This window comes from Chanos chanos, chromosome 7 (genome assembly GCF_902362185.1).
Source record: "Chanos chanos chromosome 7, fChaCha1.1, whole genome shotgun sequence".
In the NCBI taxonomy this organism is placed as follows: Eukaryota; Metazoa; Chordata; class Actinopteri; order Gonorynchiformes; family Chanidae; genus Chanos; species Chanos chanos.
The window spans coordinates 41,183,739-41,205,074 of record NC_044501.1 but is presented as its reverse complement, the minus strand read 5'-3'; the positions used below and the strand labels follow the sequence as shown (position 1 = coordinate 41,205,074).

Here is a 21,336-nt window from a genome sequence, read left to right as displayed (position 1 = left end):
ACAACCTCACAGAGAAGTAACTCTGTTTTTGTCAGTGTAAGAGGTGAGTGATCAGTGTATTGTATGAAAAGAGTACAGGAGTTGGTAGTTGAGAGTTTTTGGAGAGATTTTCTCCCCAAATGTTTTCTCTCAAATCTATAAATGTATAATATATCTCTGATGTGTAACTCTGCGTTGGTGAATCCAGGAGTTCATGCTTTTTCTCTGTTTCTCTGTTTGATTGTCTGAGGATTTCCTGTAGTCAGTCTGGTTTATTCTTGTTTCTCTGACATGTCTGGTGACACTGTAACAATACACACACTCTATTATTATACAAAAGTTAAACAGCAGGAAGGAGTGTGTTAATTGTAAGGTCTGGGAAAGGTCATACACACCAAACTATTATTTTTCTCAAGTTCTTGACACTGCAACATAACAGTGTTTTTTAGAACTGCATTGATGAAACTAAGTATTGGTCATTTTTTGTTTGTTTGTTTAGATTTTCTTTTTAGAGTGGTTTTCATGCAGTGGTCTGATATGTCTGATAGAAAGCTCTGTAACAATACTTACATTCTACTTTTCTCCAACAGCACAATAACAAAATGTACCAGTTAATTTTATACTGTTTTTTTTTTAAAACGAATATATCATTATACCATCAGTACCAGAAGTGCCTAGATTTTTCATCTTCGAGAAAACACAGCTCACCACAACTGTGAAATAAAACAATCTGAAAAGAAGTTTAAATTTCTGTAGTCATCAGCACAGAAAAGTTCAATAAGTTATTAGTCTCTCTCCAAAGATGTGTCTGACTGAGGGAGACTCAGTGACTCTGAGCTGTGAGGTTAAAGACTCCTCTACAGGCTGGATATTCCTCTGGTACAGAGTCATTCCCTACAGAGATGGGTTACCCAGGGTTCATTCTAACTCTGTAGAACTCCTCTCAGACAGCAGCAGAGGAGCTGGAGGCTCCTACACTCTCAGCCCTGCTGCTCTTAAACACACAGGAGTTTATGTGTGTAGAGTATGTTTATTTGGAAAATGATTTTAATATGGTTGTATTTCCCCTCCCTGTTAAGGACACTGTTAATGATGAAGAATTAACATTTTCTCGCAGCGCCTGTTTCTGATCTCAAAGCCTGAACAAATGTGAGCTCAAACTCTGTCTCTCTGCGTCTCAGGTCTGTCTCCTCCAGCCTCTCTGATCATCAGTCCCAACACAACTCAACACTTTACATCTGATTCTCTCTCACTGAGCTGTGAGGTACAGAGTAACTCTACTGGATGGACAGTCAGACGATACACAGATAATGGAGAGGTGTCAGACTGTTCATCAGACTGGGGATCAGTAACAGGATCTACATGTAGCATCAGCTCCCTCCAGTCATCAGACAGTGGAGTGTACTGGTGTCAGTCTGACTCTGGAGGGAACAGTAATCCTCTCAACATAACAGTGGCCAGTGAGTCGCAACAGTTATTTCCCGTACATGTGCCTTATAAGAATATTATTTATTCTCTTTAGAGCAAAATATTTGTTCGTTTTTTGTATGAATACATTTCTGTGTAGTGCTGTGATACATGGTAAAAAATTGAGAAAGACACAAAATCTTTGCTGATACACGTTGATGATAATGTATCTGTTAAAATGAGTCAATCCACATATAATTTCTACATGAAAGCAGATATATTTTTAAATTTGAGATGTTATATTCAGATTGCAAGCATTATTGTATCTCCACACTCAGTGCAACTGTGTTCTGAACAGGTGGTAATGTGATCCTTGAGAGTCCTGTCTTTCCTGTTACTGAGGGAGACACTTTGACTCTGCGCTGTAGATATCGAAACACCTCCTCAGACCTCAGAGCTGATTTCTACAAAGATGGATTAGTCCTCCAGAGTCAGACTACAGGAGAGATTATCATCCCTACTGTCTCAAAGTCAGATGAGGGTCTGTATTGGTGTAAACACCCAGAGAGAGGAGAGTCACCAAAGAGCTGGATCACTGTCAGAGGTAAGAGAAACACACACACACACACACACACACACACACACCATACCTCTTACATTTGTAACTGCAGATATGTCTGAGATGACACTGAAAATATGAGTACATAACCAAAGTGTGTGTTTGTTTGTGTCTGTGTGTGTGTGTGTGTGTGTGTGTGTGTGTGTGTGTGTGTGTGTGTGTGTGTGTGTGTGTGTGTGTGCGAATAGATTCAGTGTCAGGTGATGGATTATCTGCTGTAACAGTAGGAGTGGTGGTGGGACTGGGCGTGTTCTTCATGTTCATCATTATAATGACTCTGATTTATTACTCAGGTAAAAACATGGGCTCAGTGCATCCAATACTATTAGTGTAAAGGCCTAATAATAAAGATTACAGTCATACAATGACTTTATTACTGTAATTTCATATAAGTTTAATGTTTAGTGCACTAAATAATTTTAAGGTAACCATTGTATTTTCTAAATGATTGCAGGTTCCTGCTCTAACAAAACATGTCTGTAAGTTTTTTTTTTTGTTTTTTTTTTCTCTTTCTTTTACCCCCCTCTCTCTTTTGTGTGTGTTTTCATTAATATCGTTTACCAGTGTTGCATATAAATGTGTAATTTCATATAATGGATGTCTGTTGCCCCCTAGAGTCAAAGGACAGACCAGTCAGACCTCAAAGCGGGACCAGAACCAAACCAGAGGAGAAATGGGTATTCAGTCAGGACACTTGTCTCTACTGTGTGGTCTGAACCAAACTGCAACTTTACAAACATTTCAACATATTGATCTTCTTCATGTCTCAGTCACAGTAGTAGAGTTTTTACATGTCCATAAGTCCAAAAAAGTCACAAAAATGTCAGCAATAAAGTGAACAATAACATTTTATAATTTTATATTTTGTGTGTTAGGTGATGCTGAAGAGGGATCAAGTGACGTGACTTACTCTCAGATTGTGATGAAAAACATGAAAATAAAGAACAAAGGTAAATCAACCTCATCTCACAACCACAGCAACACGACTCTATAGTTATTCCATTCATATTGTATCAGTCATCAAGAATTTCATTATGTTTGAAGTCATATCTCATAAATTCAAACTCTTACCCCTATTAGACAAGACCAAAAGACCAGAGGAGGACACGGTTTACTCACAGCTGAAGTCAAACACAACCACAGGTATAGTAACACCATATTTATTTATTTATTTATTTATTTATTTATTTATTTATTTATTATTTTCCCCAATTGTATAGTGTATTTGTTGTATTTTACTGAATAATATTGTACAGAATAATATGCAAAATGTTGTATTGTCCCCCACTTGTTATGCCCAGTTCTATAGTACCATGTTCATTATTATAATGACTCTGATTTATTGCTCAGATAAAACATGTACTCAGTGCATCCAATACTGACTATTACTACAAAGGCCTAATAATGAAAATCACAGTGATATAATAACTTTACTAATTCCATATAAAATTAATGTGCTATACACTAAATACTTTTAAAGTTTCAGTTGCGTTCTCTATATTATTGCAGGTTCCGGCTCTAATAAAGCATGTCTGTAAGTGTTTTTATGGTTTCATTAATATAGCTTGCTAGTGTTGCACATAAAGGTGTCATTTCATATAATGGATCTCTGTCATCCTCCAGAGTCAAAGGACAGACCAGTCAGACCTCAAAGCGGGACCAGAACCAAACCAGAGGAGAAATGGGTATTCAGTCAGGACACTTGTCTCTACTGTGTGGTCTGAACCAAACTGCAACTTTACAAACATTTCTTCAAATTGAACTTCATGTCTCAGTCACAGTAGTGGAGTCTTTGCCTATTCATAAGTCCAGAAAAGTCACAAAAAATTCTGAGCAATAACAATGTATAATTTCCTGTCTTGTGTTTCAGATGACGCTGAAGAGGGGTCAAGTGGCGTGACTTACTCTCAGATTGTGATGAAAAACATGAAAATAAAGAACAAAGGTAAATCAATCTCATCTCACAACCACAACAACACAACTCTATAGTTATTCCATTCATATTGTATCAGTCATCAAGAATTTCATTATGTTTGAAGTCATATCTCAAAAATTCAAACTCTTATCCCTATCAGACAAGACCAAAAGACCAGAGGAGGACACGGTTTACTCACAGCTGAAGTCAAACACAACCACAGGTATAACAACACCATAGGTTTTTTCTTTTCTTTTTTTCTTTTATTTCAACTTTGCAGTGTATTTCTTGTATTATAATCTATAATATTTTACTTATTATGTTATATTGTCCTCAACTTGTCATGCCCAGTTCTATAGTACCATGTGTGACTTAGGCCTCAACTGTCTTGTTACTTGCTCTATGTGTCGTCCTATACACACTGGCCCCGTCTTATACATTACACTGTGGTCAGTGAGAAACCACTGTATGCTTGTATATGGATGGGATAACAATGCATTTGACTTGACTTGACTTTGATAACACTCCCCATCACAGACTCATAGCATTTTAACTGAGACTGAACATGTGTGAGTTTTAAAACCTTCAGTAAGAGAGACAGTATATCAGTCTGAATCTAATGTAGTGTGTGTAGGTAGTGCACATATTTAATGATACGAACAGTGACCTTTGTTTTAGGCCATAAAAACATAGGAACATTATTAGACCGGATAATGGAGAGCATGAGACAAACAAACTCTCTCATTCAGACTGTATCTGTTCTACTTCACAATAGATTGTGTAGCTGGACCCAGTGATGTGACTTATGCTCCTGTTGTGATAAAACAGAAGAAAAACAAGAAGAAGAGTAAAGGTGAGACTAATGTTTCTGAAGTAAATGAAAATGACTTTTGTGTTCAATTATGGAGCTTGTTCATTTTATTAGAACTGTTACACAACTCTCATTAGGTCACTGCTCATTTCTGTGACTATAGCTGCTAATTGTTCATATGGCAAAATATAAAATAAATTCTTATTAAGTTGAACTATTAGATACTGATGTGCAGACCGGCATCATGAAAGACCCTGTGTACTCCCAGCTCAAACATGGTATGTACGATGAAGTAAAGTTGCATATGGATTCTTTAGTTTCTAAATGTTCTTGCTAGCTCAGATTAATTCATTCAGTTTGATGAAATGCATTTTGTTCTTTTTGTTTGTTTGTTTTGTTTTTTTGTCTTGCTTTTAATGAGATTCTCAGAAAATTGAGACTATCCAAATGGTACAGCTATTGTAGTCATATCATCCTAAAGATAATATCATCAAATGAGCTGCAGGTATATCTTATATTATAATTCTGCATGTTCAGACTGTATTTGTTTTACTTAACAATAGATTGTGTAGCTGGACCTAGTGATGTGACTTATGCTCCTATTGTGATAAAACGGAAGAAAAACAAGAAGAAGAGTAAAGGTGAGACTAATGTTTCTGAAGTAAATGAAATCAGTTTTGTGTTCAATTATGGAGTTTGTTCACTTTCTTAGACCTGTTATGAAACTCTGAATACAGCACTTTCAGTGAAGATTACCGTTCTTTTTGTTAGATAAAATGGAAAATAAATTATTTTTAAGCTGAACTATTAGATACTGATGTGCTGAAATATGAATTAAATTGAATGTGTTTCCCTATATTAGACAACATCAGCATCATGACAGAGCCTGTGTATTCCCAGGTCAAACACGGTGTGTATGATAATTTACATATGAATCCTCTAGGTTCTAAATGCTAATACTAATTAACTTTACTGTAGTCACTTTGATTTATTTATTTGTTTACTTAGAGAGAGTGAGTGAGTGAGTGAGTGAGAGAGAGAGAGAGAGAGAGAGAGAGAGAGAGAGAGAGAGAGAGAGAGAGAGAGAGAGAGAGAGCTTTGAGTAGGATTCCCACACAACTGAGACTACCCAAAAAGTACAGATAGTGTTTTCTGAAGTAATGCCATATCATCCTAAAGATCAAATGAAGTCTAGATATATTTTTCATCATTGTTTTATGTAATTTCAGACATGGATTCATCACATTTGTTATATATGTGTGCTATTATATTATGTAATGCTTTGATCTTTTACAGGTGCCAAATGACATGACAAACCATAAAGACAAATGACTCCATGTGTTAAATGCGAGAGAATCACATGAGGATTCAATCAACTGATATTACAACATCACTGTAACCATGATGAGTCATCAGTTGGATGACAGGCCAAGCATCTGTTTATTCTATTTATTGACCTCATTTTACCTATTTTAAGTTCCACCAATTCTGTTTCCCCAGTTTGGTTCTCCTTTTGTATTTAAGCCCCTGTGTTTGACCTGTCCTTTGTTTGTTTGAAGACACTGTTCGTATCCAGTTTTGGTTCCTGTTTGCACCTGTTTATTTTGGTAGTTTTTGGAAGTAAAGTCCTCCTCTTTTGTTACCATGATCACCGTGTCTTGCATTTAGGTCCAGCTCCACTGCATGCCTGACATGATCAGACAATTCTAAAAATGTGTCATGAGTGCATTTTTGTATCTACATCATTATATTAATTTTGCAGTGTTTTAAAGACTTTTTTGTAAATTGTGACTATTCTATTTAGTTTATTCCAAAGAATGTCCTGCTATTTTCCTACGGGTAACAGCTCTACAGTTATGAATGTGACTTCAGTGATGTTCCATTTAGATGATATTCTGGTGTTTTTATTGTAAAGAATGTCCTATTATTTTACTAAATGTAACCACTCTACAGTTATGAGTGTGACTTCAGTGATGATCTGTTCAGATGATAAAATACTCTGGTGTTTTTCAGCTTTGTCTCCTCCTCCTCTTCCTCATTTCATCATTGATCTGATCTGTACTCTGGTCCTGTATGATCTTTCCATCAGCTTTTGTTTCTCAAACTTATAAACTGTAAAACCAAATTAACTGTAAGAACAATGATGACAGATTTAACAGTTGTAAGGAAACATGCATTCACTTCATCTTTTTAGTGTTTTTGTGTATTCTGTATATAGTAGAATATGGGACTGTAATATTTTTGACTGAGGGGTTTTTTGTTTATTGTTTTTTTTGTTTTTGTTTTTGTTTTTTTGTTTTTTTTTTACATCTAATTAGAACATCAAAATAATCACAATATTTCAATATTTTCTTACGACTATATGACTAATATCACCGACATCTGCTTTTGGAATCAGTGTTGAGAGTGGAGGCCAGCTGAACTTCGTGTTATATGCAGTGGATGGGGATATTACTCAAAACTGTACTGGCTCCATCACCGTCAGCAACATGTTTGAACCTAAGACTGCCTCATGCAAGAGGACCAATAAAAATACTCTTGATATATAAACTGTTACTATGCTGTCCCCCTAGGGGTTGAATGTGTTGTAGCACATTCACTGCACACCTGCAAGGAATCTCCAAATGAGACAGGCTCCTCCAGAAATGTTAACAGTACTGACTGAGTCAGTCTGGTATGTGACTTAAAGGCCAGTTGTAGTCCTGATTGTAACAGCAGTTTTTTCCCTTGCAGGGCTAAGAGATCCAGCCCTACCTTATTTACTCCACAAGAGAAGTTGTTCAGTTTTATTCTGTTTTCTTCCAGTCCCTCAACTACAGCCTTGTAGAATATTCTTTAGATGATTATGACATGTATATACTGTAGTTCCCTTACTGCATATCCATTTAACCTTGATGCGAATAAAAGACTCAAACTCTTATACAAAACACCCAGTGTCTTCAGTCTGAGTAACAAAACAAGTGTATCTGTATCAAGACAATAAACACAATGTCTCTGACTTTTTCACTGAGGTCAGCTGAGAACATACACATACAGTCAAATACAATTTGACTGTCATCGCAGAATGTCTGTGTGGTGTATCTACTGTGTCATACATCTGATAACAGGAGTCTCATCTACAGCTGGGTTAGGAGACTGAGTGGATTTAAAACCCAGCTGAGCTTCAGTCTGAGTCCAGCAGAGGGTTACACAAATTAGACCTTATCTCCAATAATGTCACTTTGCACATTACACAATAATAATGTTTTCTCCAATAATGTCACTAAAGCCAATCATTATCTTCAGTGAGATTTTTCTGTACACACATTATTGAATCATGAGGACAGGATGACTATAAAATGAGTATGAAATGATTATAAAATGACTATAAAATGACTGTAAAATGAGAGAACAGTAACATGGATTTTGAGAACATCTTTGTCTCTCAGCTCCTCTATGTCAGGGGTAATGGATGTGATCCTAACAGTCAACCTCAGTGAAACAGTTTTTGGATGCTGTCCATGGTGCTGAAACATGTTCCAAAGTGAGATGAATCATGTTGTAGTTTGAAGTTGTGGGTTTTTCCTTGACTTTGTTCCAAGGTCTTTTTCGTGACCTCTTTGAACATGTAATTCCTTCCACTTTCTCACATTATTTATTAGTCATGTATAGATCACTTTGTGAACTAAAACAGGTGGAAATTTTACATACACATACACATTTTGACCAACTCAAGAGTGTTGCTCTGGAGTAAAAAAAAAAAAAAAAAACTGCTAACACCTTATCCACCATAGTCAAAAAGACAATGAATGTGTTTAAGCACATTTCTCACTTCTCTGATGGTAGTTTCTCCATGTTTGCTATTGTTTACTAACGTCCATTGTTTGGGTGGTCAGACATAAGAGGGTTTTTGACCTGCTCTCACAGAGAAATAAATGTCCATGATTTACAGGAACACATGGTTTAACTCTCTCCATGGCCACAAAGGGGAAGAATCAGGTAATTTCTGGGAGGTGTGATATACTGAGGTGCATGGTTCAAATTATGGAGGAGAATGGGGGGTCTGACCCCCCTAATTAAGACTTGGGGGCGTGTCGAAGCATTTATGTATCGTATGCTACACAGCCCTGGAGAAAAAGTTGAGCTGTTGTCATTGTATAATTCACACTCTGCTGAGGTGGAAATAAGAAGAGGAGTCTTTTCTGGGTAGAACAACATGCTGAAAATAACAGATTTATTACACAGCAAATTCTTTTTTACAATGTTATGTCAGTAACTTTGTAAATAAAACAGATCACACACCAACTTATATAATTTGCCGTGCTGGTCTTCACAGAAGTTGACATTGATAGATTTCAGTCTCACACTGTCAGAGTGACCACTCTAAAGAGACTTTTTTCCCCACATTTTGATTACTAAATCTGTAGTCACTGTGATAGACACATCACACACACCGACACAGACACACAGACACGCACACACACAGACACGACACACACCAACACACACACACACACACACACACACACACACACACAAACACACAGAGAACAGTGTTTGAGGTAAGGCATTAGGGACCTGTTTACCTTAATCCGGTTGAAGACTGACAATGTAAAATAATCTGTGTATAGAAAAAAAATGTGAAAGGATTCAGTTCATGTATTTCATCCAGGTAGCACTTAAGCACAAGTTCTCTGTGACATGTTGTTGACATCAGAATAGTAGAAACAATGTATTCATAAAACGTTCTAGAGAAGGTCCATACTGAAACAGGCCACTGAAATTGTACTCAAAGACAGTTTTCCTGATCTTAATTCAATTCTGTCACTTGTCAGGAGCCAAGAGTAACTTTGCCTGAGATGAGCTTAGACAGTTACGCCCCCTCCTGCTTTGTGTACTGAGGACAGCTGGACACAGGAGGCTGTTATGACCCTGTCGAGAATCGAGTCACACAGAAATAAAGGTGGATGTTCCCACCCTGCTCTATCACCAGAGATACACACAACACACTACTTTATATAATAATGTAAGTGTTTTATTAACAACTCAGAAACATGAGCGAATTTGAGGAAGGAGTGAGGGGGTAGGGGAGGAGGTATAAGAATCAAACTGCTCCTACCTCCTAACTTATCATAACCAGGAGAAAGCATGATCTTTTTTTATTTACTTTTTAATTCATAAAAAGGCACCCCATCCTCTTCGAGTGTGTCTACATCTGCCAGGACTGGGGGATTTGGCTGCCCTGCTGGCCATTCTGTGTATTGTCATGCCTTGTGCTTTTGTTTGTTTTGGTTTTGCCATGTGCTTCAGTTTGTCCCTGTGTACTCTTGTCCCCGCCCCCCACCTGATCCCCATTATTACCTGGTTTGTCTCCTCCAATAGTCTGTCTCTGCTGTTAATTATCCTGTGTTTGTACCTGTTCCTTGTCAGACTGTGACCTTTTGTTCATTCTGCCTGTCTTTGTGAGTTTTGCCTTTTGTGATTCGTAAGTTTGACTGTAAGTTTCATCTGGACCTGTGTTGCCTGTGTTGGATTTGTTTGCTTGCTGCATTTCTGGATTAGACCTTGGACTGGACACTGTTTTGAGATTGCCTCTTGATTTTTTGAATAAACCAAATTCTACCCAGTGGGTCTGCGATTGGGTCTTGGTCTGTCAAAACCTCACAGAGTGCCCAATAGTGCAAACTGAAAATACTGATGGGAAAACAAATACAGGATCATCTCAATAACAGACACACAGTTTACACTGAGCAGATCTGTGCAGCAGTGGAGCAGGGGGCGGAGCCAGGGGTATAACTGTCACTCTGCTTCTTTATTGGTATTTCGCTCTCTGTATACGACCAATAGCATTCTTCCTTGTGGTCTGGCAACATAGAGCAAGGGGGGTGGGGGGTACGCACCCACACACACACACACACACACACACACACACACACACACAAGTTCCATCCATGGCACTCATATGTCTGACCTGTGAAGAGCAGAGGTGTGAGTTTGTGGTTTCTGTTGGTTTCTCAGTCATGTCTGCTTGTAGCAGTGAGGGGTGGGAGGAGCTGTTAACTGGTCCTTTGTCTAGTTGCTTGGCTGAACTTTTCTGCAGGGTGTGAGAAAGAATCATGAACTATGTTTACATTGCTTTTAGAGGACAATGCAGCTGATTTATGAAAATATAGTTTTACTCTCACTACTTCATCTATATCTCAGATAACTGAGTAGAGACCTGTCACAATAAAATCATCGAAGGCCCTTCTGTCTCACTGTGCTCTTCTAATGACTAAGGATAAATCTATAATGGTCGACAAAATCATGTCAAAATCAGGCTGATCGGCCTAAACCACCAATGATCAACTGGCAAATTTGATTCAAAATTCACATAAAATACCAAAATTTCATTCCTGTAACCTAGGAGACAACACAAAAAAGTGCAAAAGGTTTTGCAAGCTTTCTAGTTTGCAAGTTGAGCTGTTCACACTTATGTCTATTTGACTCATGTCTTAAGGTCTATGTGTTAAAATATCAGTATCACATGTTCTTCTCTTCTCAGAATTCTTCCTCTTTCTCATGAGCTGATGAGTGAGTAAATATACATTATATTCATAGTTTATAGGAAACAAGACCAATGCAGCCACCACATAGCCTTCTCTCTTTCTCTCTCTCTCTCTCTCTCTCTCTCTCTCTCTCTCTCTCTCTCTCTCTCTCTCCACTCTTTGCTCTTTGAATTGAGGAAGATATCTCAAATACAAGAAGAGTTAAAACACACAGTTGACGCCGAGCTTGTTATCAATGCAGCATGGAGCTCAGTCCACTACATGTGCTGCTCTGTAAGTCATGTCTTTCTCTTTTTCTTATTTTCTCAGTTATATCATTCTCTGGTATTGGTGTAATACTGATGTGATAACTCTTTTTACTAATAATCTCATAACTTTTTGAGAAAACAACTTCTGGCATGTATACTCAATATTAGTTTATATTGTTATATTCACTTGAAGACATGTAGTCAAATCCAACCCCAGAGCCATAAACTGAATATAATTTCAATGATGGTTTGTTTAGCAGTCAGACAGTGTTGTATTCTCTTTGCATCAGTAAGAGAATTTGTCAGTGGGAGATTTAAGGTCCTCAGTGTCTCGTGTTTTCTCTTAACAAAGAGTTTAATAGTTTATTCACTTCCTCTAACTCAGAGTTTATCAGATACTCATTTTTCACTCAGATGAAGAATAAATCACATGGGCCCTCATTTAGGAAGCGAATGTATGACAGAAAACTGGGCATGCGGTCATTTCCATGCAAAGCTCGGCATTTATCAATGTGGACGTGAGAAGAGGCTGTGATCAAAACTCAACTCTTTTGCACAAGTTTTCCAGTCAGGGTGGACTTGCTGTGCAGCCTAGTGAATCTGTCTGAGTCAGAGGATTGTTATTAGACCATATATTCTGACTGACATCTAAACATATGCAGCCACATAGTCATCACTTACAAATATGTAACCGATGGCAAAATATTCTATTCTGTAAAGGCCTACATCTCCTGTGTGTCATATATCCCTATAACTATGTATTTTCACATTGTTTGCAATTAATGGTGGTTAATAGTTTCTTGGTGTAAGATTAATTTGTCTTTCATTCTGAGATACTTGTTGGGCTAGGCTACTGGTGACACAATTACATGCCGTTAAAATGAAGCCCTTAAAAGCAATGGGTAGGCTAAACAATTTGCAGTGTGATTGGTTCAACTAGACTTGCGAGGTTAGTGTGTCTGTTTCGACGTCAGAGCTGTTTCTCTTCTTGGATGTATTTCACATCTTAATGTTGTAAACTCTTGGAGTGAGGCCTCTAAACCAAGAATATTGAGGAGTGTGATATTTAAAGCACTATTGTGACAGCAGAGCAGAGATGAGAGTTTGTGGATTGACTTCTGTTATAGTTCTTCACACATGTGGGTTTAGACCAGTGAGTGTAGGAGGAGCTGTTTAATGACCATACACACTCCTCACCTACATTTTCACACTCACACAGACCCATGACGTCAGGTTTATGTCTGATATACTGAACAGTTTAGAATCATCATTCCTCTGCAAGATACTATAGTGTTCTCCACTATTAAAGGACACACTCAGAATTCACAACTGAATGTTGTCTTTATTCATGACTGTTGTTGGTCACAGCCACACCTTCAGTACAGAATTAACTTTCAACTAAACTGTGAGCATCAAATAACTTTTTGCCCACAGTGAACTCAAACAGCTACAATACAGTCATTATTCTCAGAGGAGACAAAAACTGACCTATTTAATAAATTCATCAGGTTTTAATACTGAAATATGACATAAAATCACTAGGGGACATTAATGTCACAGTTTTACTGTTAAAGGCTCATATGACAAAATACAATACCTAAAATGTTAATGATCAGCTGGAAAATTTGATCCTATCAAATAAAACACAAGTAAAAATGCATTAATTTAACTCTTGTCACTAAAGAGACTCTATAAAACAACATGCAAAAAGACATGTTGTTGTGCTGAGCTGTTCACACTTATGTCTATTTGACTCATGTCTTAAGGTCTATGTGTTAAAATATCAGTATCACATGTTCTTCTCTTCTCAGAATTCTTCCTCTTTCTCATGAGCATTTCTCAGTAAAGACTGTCACTGTATTTAAGACTGATGACTGAAAACTCTGAATTAAAATATGTTTGTAGTCGTGTCGGGCAGTGATTGGAGGAGAGACTTTTTACGTTGCAATATGTGGAGTAATAAATGTTTAATCAGTTCTGAGGTTAAACAAACTCTCCCCATGTCCCCCTGTTTCTCTCCTTCTTCTCACCCTTCTTTTACCCTCTCTCTCTCTCTCTCATCTGTTCTATCTCTCTCTGTTCCTTTAATCTTAGTTTCTCTCTTTTATGGCCCAGGCCTCTGTGTGTTCAGGACTGATGCACACCAAACACAAAAAGTCACTCACTGTAATGTCTAACAAACATTAGGCTCAACGTTTATAGCAGCAACATCTGTACCACTCAAACACAAGCTGATGACCACTAATTTTGAGGGAGACTAGAGTGTGTGTGTGTGTGTGTGTGTGTGTGTGTGTGTGTGTGTGTGTGTGTGTGTGCGTGTGTGTGTGTGTTTGTGTGTGTGTGTGTGAGTGTGTGTGTGTGTGTGTGTGTGTGTGTGTGTGTGTGTGTGTGTGTGTGTGTGTGTGTGCGTGTGTGTGTGTGCGCATACGTGTGTGTGTGTGTGTATGTGTTAAACTTTCAACTTTCAACCCTCAGTACAACATTCAGTGCTTCACTAACAATACTCAGTAGACATGAATATATCTAGTGAATTCACAAGAGTGAGTCCTTGATGGGGCAGCATAGTGGCACAGTGGGTAGCGCTGTTGCTTCACAGCAAGAAGGTCTCGGATTCGATTCCTGTGTCGGTCGGCTATGGTCCTTTCTGTGTGGAGTTTGCATGCTCTCCCTGTGTCTGCATGGGTTTCCTTTGCGAGTTCCGGTTTCCTCACACAGTCCAAAGACATGCAGGTTAGGTGAATTGGAGACACTAAATTGCCCCTAGGTGTGAGTGTGTTTGTCTGTGTGTCTGCCCTGTGATGGACTGATGACCTGTCCAGGGTGTTTCCCTGCCTTTCACCCCATGAGCACTGGGATGGGCTCCAGCACCCCCCGTGACTCTAATCAGGATAAGCGGCTTAGATAATGAGTGAGTGAAAGTCCTTGATGAATCTGTTGCTCATTCATTCTAACAATCCTGGCTAATCCTCAATCTTTTACTTAGTGGCCACAGCATGTCAGACTTTTTTAAAGGAAATGATTGAAACATTGGGTCTGATAAACTTACATTATGATCATTCTGAGCTCAGGTCAAAGTGAGAATGTAAAGATACCCTCAGAGATGATTCAGGGATACTGTTTCCTGTCACCTGTGACGTGTATCTAATGTCACCCACATTTGAATTTACAAGATTATATATATATATTTATATACAGAATTTACAAGAGTGAGTTTTCATAGTGCCCTCCTGGTTCCTCAGTCTCTGATGAACCTGTTACTGCTTCATTCTTACAAACTTTACTAATCCTAACTATGTTAGTGGCCACAAGGCATCAGACACGTTTAAAGGTGATGGTTAAAACACTGGGCCTGATGAACTTAATTTATGATTCTGATCTATTATAAATGGTGGGAAAGATTTGACTGTGTGGAGTGTGATCAGGGTCTAAATTAAATAATCTTAAATTATCTTAATATTCAATCACTTTGTGATTCATTTGAACTGGTTTCTTCTCAAGACTCAAACGAGAATGCTGCAGTGAAATGTACCTTTTCTTGGCAGTTCATGTTTTTTTTAATGAGTCAGTAAAATTCTATTCAATCCAAAATAAGTTAAACTTGATGATTACTTAAACAAATAAAGTCTGATTCACCAGGTTTCAAAATTAAGGAGATTAAGAAGTACAGCTGGAGTTTTCTGCTATTACACATGAACAAATTTTCATTATTGTTATGCATACAATTTTAGACAGGGTTTTAGATTGGGTTTTGTTTTCATATCTCACCATATCTTTAAATGTCTTAAAGAGCTGGAACCAAAAGCTGTTCAGGACAAAACACAGGGTCCACAGAATTATGAAGATGATAGACTCTGTGTTTCAGGATAAGTGTTTTAGGCACTGTGTACAGTAGTATATATTTCATCACAAATAAGGATGTTTTCCATCAGCCACAGTGTTTGACAGGATTAATTATAAATCCATCACTCCTGTGCTCTGAATTTGTTTATTTATCTGCGTTTTAGTGCTGTGTGCTCTACTCCACTCTGGACATATCCGAGGTAATGAACACATTATGAATGTTTTTATTTACTTAACACTACATGTGCCCTGTTTATGTTAAATTTCCCTCGCGTGGCAGAAATTTGGTCTTGTTGATCATTTTTGATGCATATTCTGTAATAAAACACCATACAGGACATCACACACACACACACACACACACACACACACACACACACACACACACACATACAGAGAATTAAGTATGCGTGGGCTGTTGGCATTATGCTGTAATAACTACATGGGGTTTTTTTTTTGTTTGTTTGTTTTTTTTTATTTTTTCAACAAAGTTCTTACACTTTCTTTAAATGTGGGAGGTGATGGACGCAAATCTTGAAAAACTTTTAAATGCATCTGTTTTTCTTCTCACTAAACCAGCAGCATCATCACCAACAGCTACACTGACTGTAAAACCACAGTCCCCTGTGTATCCTGGAGAGACAGTCACAATGACTTGTGTAACTGACTCTGTGAATTACTGGACTTATAAGTGGAAGAGAAGAACAACTAGGAATGGGATTTCTACCTTTCAAGATCACAATTCATCTGAAAACACATTCGCTATTAAAGTAGCTTCAGAAACTGACCAGGGTGAATACTCTTGTCTGGGAGAGAGTCATGACAGATCCAGATCCTCAGGATGGAGTGATACAGTTACTCTGACTGTAAGAGGTGAGTGATTAATGTGATACAGACTAAAAGAACAGTATGGTATTATGATATTTCTGACAGTTTAGAGTCTGAACTATTCATTATTCTCCTACAAGATCAAAACCAAAACCTCACCTCACCTCCAGTCTTAAAGGAGCAGTACTGAGAGGAAACACAGTTACTCTGAGCTGTAAACTGGACCAGTCCACAGGATGGGTGTTTTACTGGTACAGACACACACAGGACTCTTCAGCAATGACACACACTGATAAAGACTCCTACACAATCGGTTCTGTTACAGACTCTGATGGAGGACAGTACTGGTGCAGAGCTGGAAGAGGAAACCCAGTCTACTACACACAATACAGTGATGCAGTCTGGGTAAATGTTACAGGTGAGTCAGAGATAGATATGGGTGTTTATAAGTTAAAACAACAGCTTGTTTCTCTGTGTTTTAGTGCTGTGTGCTCTACTACCCTCTGGACATACCCAAGGTGATGAAAACATCATGACTGTTTTTGTTAATGTAACACTGTACTTTGTCCTGTCTGTGTTAAACTTCACTCAAATGACTGACATTTAATAAGTCTCATCAATTATGACTCACAGTCAGTAATAGAACATCAAATATGTGGGGAATGATCTATTATCACCAACAATATACTCACTGTTGTACATTAACTTTTATACATACATAAAAATTACAGCATGTGTTTGATAAAAGTGTTATAGAGAAACAAACACAAGTCCATCCTTTTCATTCAGTGAGATGTGTGTTTGCGTAAAACAGACAACCCAAGACCTGTTCTAACACTGGAGTCTGATAACAGTGAGATCTTCATTGGAGAGACTGTCACTCTCAGATGTGACATACACGGGGGAGAAGTCAGTCAGTATTATTGTTTTTTTAAGGATGGTGTGAGGATCACTCATGAATATAATGAGAATAATGAATATTTATTGAGTACAACAGAGAATGACAGTGGTGAATACACTTGTAGAGGAATGTCTAAAGCTGATCATAAGTTATCAGAGATGAGTAATGCTGTAACAGTGACAGTGTCAGGTGAGTCTGTCAATATTTATTTCCCCATTGTTAAGACTTGTCTTCATTAAGTGATGAACTGATGAAATTAATTTAATATGTCAGTGACTGTCAGTGGTGAGTTATGCTCAGCTTCTTCACTGATGAAGAGCTTTTTGAAGTGACACATTACATCTCATGTAATCAGATGAGAATGTTTAGAATGAGATTAAAATGTGTACTAGAATTTTAAGACACATTTTAGACGACAGCATTTCAAAACTATTACTAATTGATTTTCCTGCTTTTTAGTCATTTTATTATTTATTACAAACTATGTACATAAAGAATTTATTATTTTCTCTGAACTAAAGCACGACCCAAGGCTACACTGACCATAGCCCCAAACTGGAGTCATGTGTACATTGGAGAGACAGTCAGTCTGAAGTGTGTGATAGAGTCTGGGAGGAACTGGAGATATAAGTGGTATAAAGGCAGCACTCAGACTGCAGTGTCTCAGTCTAATGGTTCCACTATAACTGGAGACACATTCACCATCAGAGCAGCTGCTGTAACTGACCAGGATCAGTACTGGTGTCAGGGAGAGAGTGATAACAGACCAACATCCTCACAGAGAAGTAACTCTGTTTTTCTCAGTGTAAGAGGTGAGTGATCAGTGTAACATATGAAAAGAGTGCAGTAGTTGGTAGTTGTGATTTCTTGGAGAGGTCATTCACTCAAAACATTTTCTCTAAAATCTGTAATTGTTTAATTGTATAATTTTGATATGTCAAATTTCTCTAATGAACCGAAGGAATTCATTCTTTTTTTTTTTTTGTTTGTTTCCTTGTTTGTTTTCTCTGAGCATTTCATGTTGTCAGTCTGGTGTATTCTTGTTTCTCTGATATGTCTGCTGTCACTGTAACAATACACACACACTATTCTTATACAAAAGTTAAACAGCAGAAAGGAGCGTAGTAATTGTATGGTCTGGGAAAGGTCATTCACACCAAACTATTATTTTTCTCAAGTCCTTGACACCGCAACATAACAGTGTTGTTTAGAACTGCATTGATGAAACTAAGTATTGGTAATTTTCTTTTTAGACTGGTTTTCATCCATTGGTTTGATATGTCTGAGAGAAAGCATTGCAACAATACTTACATTCTACTTTTCTCCAAACAGCTAAATAACAGAATGTCTCACATAATGTCTCACCAGTTTATTTTATACTGTTTTATAAAACTGATATATCATTTTATCAGCAGTGGCAGATCTGCTTAGAGTTTTCTTCTTAGACAAAGAACACTACAACTGTGGAAAAAAAAAAAAAAAAAAAAAATACAAATGTCTGTATTCATCAGTACAGAAAAATTCAATAAGTTATGAGTGTCTTTCCAAAGATGTGGTAGACTGAAGAAGACTCAGTGACTCTGAGCTGTGAGGTTAAAGACTCGTTTACAGGCTGGACATTCCTCTGGTACAGAGTCATTCCCTACACAGATGGGTTACCCAGGGTTCATTCTAACTCTGTAGAACTCCTCTCAGACAGCAGCAGAGGAGCTGGAGGCTCCTACACTCTCAGCCCTGCTGCTCTTAAACACACAGGAGTTTATGTGCGCAGAGTATGTTTATTTGGAAAATGATTTTAATATGGTTGTGTTTCCCCTCCCTGGTAAGGACACTGTTAATAATGGAGTATTAACATTTTCTCCCAGCACCTGTTTGTGGTGTCAAAGCCTGAACAAATGTGAGCTCAAACTCTGTCTGTCTGTGTCTCAGGTCTGTCTCCTCCAGCCTCTCTGATCATCAGTCCAAACACAACTCAACACTTTACATCTGATTCTCTCTCACTGAGCTGTGAGGTACAGAGTAACTCTACTGGATGGACAGTGAGACGATACACAGATAATGGAGAGGTGTCAGACTGTTCATCAGACTGGGGATCAGTAACAGGATCTACATGTAGCATCAGCTCCCTCCAGTCATCAGACAGTGGAGTGTACTGGTGTCAGTCTGACTCTGGAGGGAACAGTAATCCTCTCAACATAACAGTGACCAGTGAGTCGCAACAGTTACTTCCCGTGCGTGTGCCTCAGTAAAATATTATTCATTCTCTTTATAGGAAATTATCTTTTTGTGTCTTGTATGAATACATTTTTCTGTAGTGTTCTGATACATGGTAAAAAATTTAGAGACACAAAATCTTTGTCGATACACATTGATGATAATGTATCTGTTAAATTGAGTCAATGCACATATAATTTCCACATGAAAGCAGATATATTTTTAAATTTGAGATCTAATATTCAGATTACAAACGGTATTGTATCTCCACACTCTATGTAACTGTGTTCTGAACAGGTGGTAACGTTGTCCTGGAGAGTCCTGTCTTTCCTGTTACTGAGGGAGATACTTTGACTCTGCGCTGTAGATATCGAAACACCTCCCCAGACCGTTCTGATACTGCAGTAGTGTTGGTATATTGCTAATATATGTGTGTGTGTGTGTGTGTGTGTGTGTCTGTGTGTGTGTGTGTGTGTGTGTGTGTGTGTGTGTGTGTGTGTGTGTGTGTGTGTGTGTGTGTGTGTGTGTGTGTATGTGTGTGTGTGTGTGTGCGTGTGTGTGTGTGTGTGTGTGTGTGTGTGTGAACAGACTCAGTGTCAGGTGGTGGATTCTCTGCTGTAACAGTAGGAGTGGTGGTGGGACTGGGTGTTGTCTTTGTGATCATCATTCTACTGATCCTGTTTTACTGCCACAAAAAATCAGATGGTAAACATTTACATCTTTACATACATTCAGATTGTATATCTGCCACTGATTTAAAAACACAAAATGTGGTGTGCTGACCCCTCTGATTAATTACTTTCTTATCCAAATAATATGTCTGTAGTAAGAATAGCAGTTTAAATGAATAGAAGTAATGTAAACTCGAATGACTATAATGAAAATCTCATCACCATTGCAGGTCTCTGCTCTACTGAAATTTGCTTGTAGGTATTCTTCATTCTCTTTGTCAAACATGCCATTTAAAAAGAGAGCTGCTTTGAGTGTATTAGTGATCTTTGTCGCCCTCTAGAGACAAGAGACACAACAGCACCAGTCAGACTCCACACCAGGATCAGAGACAGACAGGGGGAAGAGTTGACACTCAGTCAGAATACATGCCACTCCAGTTTGGTCAGTATATACATATATTATTACAATAATAAATATCTACATCTGTACAAATTACATTTATGTGTTGAGCACCCATAACCATACTGTCTCTCATAGGAACTGCTGACATTTATGACACCATTGAGAGTCCATGTGAAGGCAACAGAGGTAAAGTTTACTGTTAACATACACTGTGATTTTTGCATACTGAACTTCCATAAACATAATATCTTTCTGTCCTTCATAGGAAGTGTTCACAGCTATGATGATATTGATACTCCAGATAGAGACAACAGGGGCAAAGTCTATAACTAACATACACTGTGATCACATGTCCTTTGGTTGTGCCCTAAACTCATCTTTAAACACAACGCATGATAATCATTTTAATATCTCTGTCAGTCTAATAAAGCTATAGATCACACTTTATTAAAAATGACCAGTGGCAGTAATTAATTAATTAAATTGATTGTTGTATAATTGTTGTTTGAATTATTCGCTGTTTTTATTGTTGTTGTTGAATTTTAGATCCTGTGGATGGACCAAGTAACGCAAATTATTCTAATGTTGAGATGAAAAATATTAACTTTTTGAAATATGAAAGGGAAAAGGTACATCCACTTTACCTCACAATCAAAACAACCCAATACATGAACATTTAAAGCATCATTTTGGATGGGATTCTACACTACATGTTTCTTGTGTATTTCCTTCCATCAGACAAGACCAACACACCACAGGAGGACACAGTTTACTCACTGTTGAAGTCAAACACAACCACAGGTATAATAACACCATCATTACACTCCCCATCACACACTCACACCATTTTAACTGGCACTGAAAATGCCTGGGTACAATGTGAAAGACAGTCAGACATCAGGACAGTGAGAAAAGATAACTGACAGACAGTTTAATAATCTTACAGATGACAAAAGCATCTTAAACAGACTGT

At 37.8% G+C, this 21,336-nt stretch overlaps 1 protein-coding gene across 1 annotated transcript in view; it reads left to right on the top strand.

Moving 5' to 3' along the window:
* Positions 1–1,192: 1,192 nt before the first annotated feature.
* LOC115816392 (sialoadhesin-like) overlaps positions 1,193–21,336 on the top strand; it is a gene marked incomplete at its 5' end in the record, with an annotated part of 20,705 nt that continues 561 nt past the window's right edge. Inside the window, 7 exons of the mRNA XM_030779349.1 lie at positions 1,193–1,439; positions 1,745–1,980; positions 2,621–2,682; positions 3,629–3,690; positions 3,876–3,950; positions 4,081–4,143; positions 20,499–20,549. Of these exons, the coding sequence (XP_030635209.1) occupies positions 1,193–1,439; positions 1,745–1,980; positions 2,621–2,682; positions 3,629–3,690; positions 3,876–3,950; positions 4,081–4,143; positions 20,499–20,549 (796 nt within the window). The remainder of the gene's footprint in view (positions 1,440–1,744; positions 1,981–2,620; positions 2,683–3,628; positions 3,691–3,875; positions 3,951–4,080; positions 4,144–20,498; positions 20,550–21,336) is intronic.